Genomic DNA, 8752 nt, shown 5'->3' with positions numbered 1-8752 from the left:
CCTGGGTTTAGTTTAAGAAAGAAAAGCTTTCAGAATCAGCAGGAGAGCTGAAGTACAGCGCGATCAGCGTGAGCGAGAAGCCTGAGACCCAGACGCTCACACTGAACATCCTGTACACACTCGTCTTCTACACCTCCACACACTCGTCTTCCTCTTCTACACCTCTACACACTCGTCTTCTACACCTCCACACACTCGTCTTCCTCTTCTACACCTCCACACACTCGTCTTCCTCTTCTACACCTCCACACACTCGTCTTCCTCTTCTACACCTCCACACACTCGTCTTCCTCTTCTACACCTCCACACACTCGTCTTCCTCTTCTACACCTCCACACACTCGTCTTCCTCTTCTACACCTCCACACACTCGTCTTCCTCTTCTACACCTCTACACACTCGTCTTTTACACCTCCACACACTCGTCTTTTACACCCTTACTCTGTAATGACTCATAACCGCACTATCTGGTGTCACTCAGGAGAAGAGCAGTTTCCTTCTGAGGCTGATTCAAGGTTTCTTCCTAGAGAAAATCTTTTGTTGTAAGATTCTCTCAAATGGTTAATGGGGAAAAAATCCTTCTACAGTTTTCCATCCATCATGATTTTTCTTTTTCTTTTTTTCTAAAAGCATACTCTGGAAACGTTTTCTGTCTGTATCATGTTACACTTACGTAATTTCTCATCAGAAAGCACACAGCCTGCCAACATTGTCATGAAGAAACACCTGTACACACCTGTACACACCTGTAGACACCTGCACACACCTGTACACATTTCTCAGGACATTGTGAATGACTTTCTGATTAATGAGTCTTAACAGGAGGAATTAGCATTGTGGAAAAACCCGAACTTTTCTCAAACACGTCACACGTCACCTCAGTTGTTTGTCTTTTACGCAATCAGAATAACTGGCTAATACACACATTCCTAATATACCTGTTCCTTTTCTTCTTATTATTTTTATTATTATTATTATAGTAGTGTACTTTATTAGTCTCATATTATGCAGAAAATACAGTATTATTGTCAGTTAATTCTATGTTACATAATATTATTATTATAATGCAATCTATTTATTAGGAAACTTGCTCAGTTTGCTAATTAAAAAGGTAATTTGCCCCCTTTTTTTTTTTTTTTTTTTTTACAAAGTATTTATAAATGTTGTTTTGGGTTTTTTGTGTGTGTGAGTAGAAAGTTGTGTTTTTTGCATTAAAATGAACCGTAACTGTAAAATGTAAAATCAAGCCGAGAGCTGAAACACATCTCAAAAGTGACTTTATTTCTTTAAATATCAAAATAAGAAGTGCAGATAAAGACCGAGGTGCTGAACGTGGATCAGCCAGGATGCAGGAGGATGGTGGAAGAAAGCTGCCCAGGTTCTGGTTGAGGCGACGAGGTGAAAGGTGAGATTTTCTCTCGCTGATTCAGACGCGCTGCATTTACTCCTTCTTGAAAATCCTCTTAGCTTCCACACCTTCATAACTGTAGCTCTGCACAAGACACAAAACATTTCACATGCAAAGACTCACACAGGCCTGATTTCTACAAATGTACGTTGTGAAAGTATTATTATTATTATTATTATTATTGTAGTAATGTTTAAATTAAGAACATGTAATAATACAATAATAATACATGTGGTAAGAAGCAGCAGCTTGTAGAGATCGCAGAACATCAGGACTCATTTACAAAACTAACAGCTACAAAAAACTGCAGAGAAACTGCAGAGAAGCGTAAACTCCTCTGTCCTGAAGATTACAGGAAAACTTACAGCTTCACCTCTGACTGATACAAAGCGCTGACACTGGAGACTCCTTCCATACATGTTACAGAAACACGTTTCTCCTTACAGAAAACTTCACCACATCAACGATTACACACAGTTTTTAATCCGTTTATTATCAGAGGAGCGTGCGCTGTACACGTCCCTGTGAATGAGCCGTTACTATAGAAACGATAATGTATTAGAACGAGCGCATTAATATAAACCTGCACTACTGTCAGAGCTGCTGTTATAGAAAACTAATCAACACCTTCTGACCAATCAGAGTGCAGAACTCAACAGCACTGTGGTGTGAAATAAACTGTATTTGTACATTGTTTTAAAGGTAAAGCTGCCACTGGGCCATTTTTGCACCATAATAATGCTGTAGTGTTATAGCACAATAATAATAATAATAATAATAATAATAATAATAATAATAATAATAATAATAATAATAAACACTGAGCTGTGAGGCCATGTGGAGAATTTAATTAATTCTCACCTGCACGAGTTCATCGCCTACAATGTGCCTGACGGTGGTCAGAGTTTTTCCGTTGTCTTTACGGACGAAGGATCCTTTCAGCACATCACCCTCCATCACCCAGGTGCCCTGTGGGGTCAAAAGTCAGAAGGTCAGAGGTCAAACTGGAGGATCAATATTGTTCAAAAATATACCCCTTCTTCCTGAGTTTTTACTTACAGAAGGTTTAAGTCTTCCTGAAACTGTTTTACTCGAACCCTCTCTGACAGAGAAAAGGGTTCTGTATAGAAGAACATCCTGAGAATGTATGGACTTATAGATTTACATACATACAGGGTTTAATCACCACGTCACACCTGTAATAACACCTGCCCTGCCTCCATCACACCTGCCCCATCACACCTGTTATAACACCTGCCCTGCCTCCATCACACCTGCCCCATCACACCTGTTATAACACCTGCCCCCATCACTCCTGCAGCTCCATCACTCCTGCAGCTCCATCACACCTGCCCCATCACACCTGCTCCTATAGCACCATGCTCGCGTTTGAAAGTCACTGCTATAATAAGTGTTTTCTGAGGAACTTACGGAGAGCTCGGTTCCATCGGCGAGCGAGTACTCGAACGTGACTCCCAGCGTGAAGTTGAGCTCCAGTGTGCGGAACGTGCTGACCTCCTTCACGTGGAACGTATCTCCATTCTGCTCCAGCGTGATCTTCAGGTTGTCATGTGCTGCGAGTTTTCTCTTCACCAGGTTAATGCCTGAACACACACACACACACACACATGCACACACACACACACACACTTATTACTCACTGTTTTATTTTAATAAACAATGTTCTATTTGCATACAGTGTAATACACACTACTGGGACACTAAGAGCTTCTCCTCTCTGTTGCAGGGTTTTGCACAGAACTTCAGGCAATGCTGAAGGCTTCTAGAGTTAACCTTTAAAGTCTAAAATGTACTGCATCAGTGCTGAATACACTTTATTTTTTCTTTTGCCACAAATAACCCACTTTGTTCTGTGATGATCTGTATTCTATCCACAGTGTATTCCCGCTGACTGTCCAGGAAATTTATGTGTTTAAGGAAAAAGCTGGAATATTTTTGAAACCTCAGGTTTTCTTTCACTTTAAAACATGTTGCTCGTTAGTGATGTGCTGTACATGTTTTATTTTACCATCATCAATGCACTCATTCCCACTTTTCTCATCATGTCTACGGTTATAATTAACATCCTGAAATATTAGATTAATTTAATTAGACACTGAACTTCACATATTAATAAAAGAGTGTGTGTTTCTCACCCATCTGCTCCATGAACTTGTCATAGTCCTCACTGCGGTCCACTTTCCATGTTCCATTAAATGCCATGATAACAGAATGTCCTCGACTGGAGTGTATGTGTGTGTGAGTGTGTGTGTGTGTGTGTGAGAGAGAGAGAGAGGGTGTGTACACTGGAGTGCTCCGGTCTTTTCCTCACACACCTCCTTATATACACACGGTGATGAGAACACACACCCTTTTCTGAGGCGTTATCTTCATGCTGATGTGGCCGAGTAAAGCTCACACACAGCGTTCAGGATGTGAGCAGACGCAGACGCACTTTTTCCCTCAGGAACTGTGGGTAAAAAAACAGACAAGTGCACGCTTGTTTTACGGTAAACTCACAGACCAGTGTATTTAACTAATGAAGGTGTTGCAGTACCTGTTTGATCGTTGAGGGTGTGGTGAGACGAGTGTGTTGTGTAAGTGCAGTGAGTGTGGGTTGTGCACAGTAACAAAGTACAATGCAATGAGGTCAGGAGTTAACCAAGCATAAATATTATTACACTCTATATGGCCAAAAGTATGTGCACCCCTGACCCTCACACCCATATGTACGTGTTGAACGTCTCCAGGGGAATAAATTCCAGATTTATTCCCGTGTGTTTGCTGTTATAATAAGCTCCACTCTTCTGCGAAGTCTTTCCACTAGATGTTGGAGCGAGGCTGTGGGGATTTGTGTTCATTCAGCTACAAGAGCATTAGTGAGGTCAGGCGCTGATGTTGGGATGTCGAGGAGGTCTGGGGTTCAGTCGGTGTTCCAGTTCATCCCAAAGGTGTTCAGTGGGGTTGAGGTCAGGGCTCTGTGCAGGACACTCGAGTTCTTCCACTCCAACCTTCACACACCATGTCTTCATGGAGCTCGCTTTGTGCACAGGGGCATTGTCATGCTGGAGCAGGTTTCAGCCTCTTAGTTCCAGTGAAGGGAAACTGTAAAGCTGCAGCACACAGAGACGTTCTGTACAACTGCGTGCTTCAGACTTTGTGGCAACAGTTTGGGGAAGAAACACGTACGAGTGTGATGGTCAGGGGTGCACATACTTTTGGCCATATAGCGTATATAGTATAAATGCGCAATTGGGTCTGAAAGTCACAACCAAGAGTCCACGACCAAAAACTGTCTTTATTTATTTTAATATATAATTAAAGAGCAAACGTGTTAACATTTCAGAGAAATAAAAACAAATTCAATAAAGAAGGGAATAATGCATTAGATATGGAGATTATTACAGAAATTACAAACTCTTTTCAAGAAATAAATTATATAGTTTTTGTTCAGGTTTTTTCAGTCATGGGTTTCAGGAACATAAACAACATGCAGAAGTGCTAATGATGTATAAATGAGCTGAACAGGAACGGGAACAGACGCACAGCAGCGTGTATGTGAACTACGCCGAGTACTGATGTGTGAACTGCGTCCGGTTTCAGCGAGTTTACTGCATCAGCAGTGTTAGTGCTCGTGCTCGGATACACACATCACCAGGTTCCTTAAGGGTTCTTTGTTTCTACGAGAAGCTCTCTCAGACTGTTGTAGGGTTCTGCTGTACTTAGAACCTTTATTGGTAGAACCCATTATGGTGCTGGATGAAACCTGCATTGTGTGTCATTACCCTGTTTTGTTTGCGTTCACACACTGACACTAATAATGAAGTCTTCATGCCTCATGTCCTCTGCTGTAACTACATTTCATAATTATAAAGAATGTACTCATTAGAGATTAGCAAATTGCTCAGCTGTTATCAAGACTTTCTTCCCATTTGGATTAGATTCAAAACATTTACTGTCATCATTTATTCTCTCACATGGAGGGTGTGTCTGTGTTTCATGGTAAGATATTGCGTAATGGAATCATTACCAGTTTGTTGAACAGTATAAATGTTCTGCTAACTTTACTAAATGAGCACAAACACAGAAACACAATTATGCCTTAACATGAGCTGCAGTCTTTTATTAACTATTCAAAAATTGCACTAAATATTAATTTTTTTTAATTTAATAATGTTCATTATGTGTATTAATCATTATATCCATCTGTCACTCTCAGTTTATCAGAGTTTGACTGTAAATTATTAACAAGCTAAAGGGATTATTTTGAAGGAATGTTATATACAGTACTCTCTACATTACAATATTAATACACATTGATACGCATTCCTGTCTGCAGTATCAGTACTTTAGGTCGATTAAGATTTAAGTGATTCTTAAAGAAAACTATGGAAATAATAAAGTTGTGTTTGTCACACCGCAACTCAGCCTTCTGAAAGCACCTGGGTCGGTTTCCCGATAGCGATTAATCTTAGTGACTTAAGAACAGCTTAAAGAAGGAGGCACGTTACGTACGGTTTCGCAAATGTTTCCCAAAAGACTTCGTTATCTCCAAAGTTCTGAACGAGTTTTTAGTAGTTAGTAGTTTAGACTCTGACAGTCAAGAACTGAACCACTGATCACAAGCATTTTCCCTTTATTATACCACACAAGTATTAAAGCCAAACTTTTAAACTTTTAATTATTTATAAAAACTTTCCTGCATGAATCCAGAAGCATGGCAAACCGGCAGCACAAAAGAAACTAAGAGATTATTAGCCAAGTAAAAATAGCGTGTAGATAGACTTAGATTTCTGTCTGAAGGATCTATAAACATTTTGTGGCCGTGTCATTAACTTTAGCATTTTCTTTCCAGCATCACACACAGTGTAAGAGACGCGTGGGCAAGACATTGTGTTTTCTTCTTCAATGTTTTTTTTTTTAGTTTACTTTGAAAAAATAACAAAGTTTGGTTCAAGTCAAACTATTACACCCCAAGAAATGGCACAAAAAAAAAAACAAGTTAAAATTTAAAATATATAACATGCATGCTCCACAGCTAACACCTTTAACGAAGGTTTTAAAAATCCTTTATGGCCTTGGATAACTCAGAATGTTGTCTGATACGCAACACAGAAATCACATACAAAACGCATTCGTAAATACATGTTAAAATCTGATCAGAATCCGATCCAGACACAAGACGCAGGTGGAAATGGGGTCATTGTCTGATTGACTGTCTGATTGACTGCCTTGTTCTCTTCCATCCTCATTAAACACTTTGCAGCTGTTTTTCCTCTCACTGCTACAGTGAAACATTTCCTTTGCTCTGGATTAAATTTAGCTGATATTTATAGTCGTCATCATGGAGATAGAAGTTGACCTCTCTCTTTCACTAAAGGTCAAAGTAAAGCAGGCAGATGAGGTGATAATCAGCTCTCAGGTCTAATCAGTCCCCATGCGTGCACCTTTATGGCCTTGGATTTAGTGACCATTCAGAGCTGATTATCTCTGAAATTGGTTTATTGACAACCGCAGTCACTTGCCAATAAAAAGAAAATAAACCTTTGTACCTCAAGAACATTATTTATCTCTCTAGGTTTGCTGTGTATGGACACAAGTAAAGATTCACTGATTAACTGCAGAGTCGAGTGTGTGATAAAGCCACAACTTATATCATGATATTTCAACATGCAGTGGAAACTGGCTTTGAAACTCAGAGTGCTGAGATGGAAAGATCTGGAATAAATATGCCTGTAGTCGGTCTTACACCCACACACACCACCAAACTTCTCCATCAGTGGCGTCTGAAAATATGAAGCAGAAAACCAGGGTTCTTGTCTGGGGCTGTGTGTTGGAAGGTCTTGAGAAGTGTTCTCTGTGGAAGGAGAGAGCTCAGCCCTGATACCGAAGCGCTTTACACTTCATTCTGAAATGCTGTATTGGGAATTGATTCATTCTGCCACAACAGTCACGTGACCAGTGACATCTGAAGCGTTGAAACGAACCCTGCTGTGCATACACACTCATTCAGGAAAGTAGCAGTTGGAGTAAATAAGTGATAGAGAAATTTTGTAGTTTTGGAACCAGCAAAGAAATTATGTTTATGTATAAGAAACTTGTAATAATCAACGTCACAGTTAAGCCTGCATGAGTGATGGGTGATGGACGAGGACTGAGTTAAATGCAATGAGAGAGTGTGTAAAACAGTTTGAATTATCTACTGCAGTATGAGTGCTGTAATCTGGGTTTTTTGTGTGCATTGTGTGTCCTGTAATTTGCTGCTGGACTGCTGCAGTAAACCTCCCCTCAGGGATCAGTTATGTAATGTGCTATCTGCACTTCCGATGTTTGGCCACCAGAGGCCGCCAGCGCGCACAGCAACACGGCTTGTGTAATGAGCTGAATTCCACACATTGGGGAAAAAGTTTCATTGCTTCAGAAGCTTCATTGTGCCACCGCGAGCTCTGAACTTACACCATGAGCACAGATGAGAGAACTTCACCCAGAAAAATGCCACTAAATATAAATATAAATCTGAATATGAGCCTAAAGAAGATAACAGATAAGGAGCTGTGAGTAAGAGATGGCGCGCGCGTGAGGCAGGAAGAAGGACCGCGTGTGGCTGCATTATATAGAGGCTGTAATTATCCGAGCACGAGCTGCAGGTGAGACGGAGCGCCGTGTGCGCGCGCTGCAGGTGAGACGGAGCGCCGTGTGCGCGCGCTGCAGGTGAGGGGGCGGGGCTATTGGCCAGTGATATGATCTCTGTGCTATAATCTGTTTATAGCGGTTTATAATCTCACAATCGCGTCCTCCATCAGCTGATCTAAAGGTCAGCACTGATATTACTGATGTTATTCAGAGCCTCGGTCAGATAGTAAAGATTATATCTGTGAACAATCATTAACACTTCTGATAAACAGATAAACAAGTTTTAAATATCTTTTAGGACATTTAGGAAATATTATCTAACACTTCTGTTTTAAATAAATATGTCTTCAGTTTGAATTCAAAACAAAATTTGAATTGTTTGTTGAGTATTACAGGTAAAGTGACCAAATGCTATTTTTTATTTGTACATCCATCCATGATTATTTTTCTGCTCACACACTGGATCCAGTGCATTAAAACTCACAAAATCCCAAGTGAAAACAGGAGAAAATATTTTATTCCGGGACAAACGGTGTGTATTTGCATTAATACACCCGGACAGGTGAGTGTAAAGCACAGCCACTGTTTATTAAAGAATAAATACAGACTGGTGACAAATTACAGAGAAACTCTGTCTGTATTAAGCTGTAGGGCGTGTTTATTTATGCACTCTCATGGTTTGTCTCCACTCGTTCTTCTCTCCTGCAGTGGA

At 40.3% G+C, this 8752-nt stretch overlaps 1 protein-coding gene across 1 annotated transcript; it reads right to left on the bottom strand.

Annotated features, from left to right (window-relative positions):
* Positions 1-1259: 1259 nt before the first annotated feature.
* On the bottom strand, positions 1260-3736 carry fabp2 (fatty acid binding protein 2, intestinal). The gene is made up of 4 exons (XM_026910795.3): positions 3564-3736; positions 2839-3011; positions 2269-2376; positions 1260-1491 (listed from the first exon to the last, which is right to left on the bottom strand). Exons 1-4 carry the CDS (start codon positions 3628-3630, stop codon positions 1441-1443), a joined length of 399 nt encoding a protein of 132 aa, XP_026766596.1. The 5' UTR covers positions 3631-3736; the 3' UTR covers positions 1260-1440.
* Between the last annotated feature and the right edge of the window lie 5016 nt (positions 3737-8752).

Source organism: Pangasianodon hypophthalmus, chromosome 28 (assembly GCF_027358585.1).
Source record: "Pangasianodon hypophthalmus isolate fPanHyp1 chromosome 28, fPanHyp1.pri, whole genome shotgun sequence".
In the NCBI taxonomy this organism is placed as follows: domain Eukaryota; kingdom Metazoa; phylum Chordata; class Actinopteri; order Siluriformes; family Pangasiidae; genus Pangasianodon; species Pangasianodon hypophthalmus.
The sequence above is the reverse complement of the archived record's forward strand: the minus strand, read 5'-3'. Positions and strand labels throughout refer to the sequence as shown.

Bases quoted from the DNA above. Each gene is read 5' to 3' on its own strand.
- fabp2 (XM_026910795.3), bottom strand. From the start codon at position 3,630: ATGGCATTTAATGGAACATGGAAAGTGGACCGCAGTGAGGACTATGAC. The intron at 2,377-2,838 runs GTAAGTTCCTCA...TTGACCCCACAG, and splicing joins CCGATGGAACCGAGCTCTCC to GGCACCTGGGTGATGGAGGG. The intron at 1,492-2,268 runs GTGAGAATTAAT...TGTCTTGTGCAG, and splicing joins TAGGCGATGAACTCGTGCAG to AGCTACAGTTATGAAGGTGT.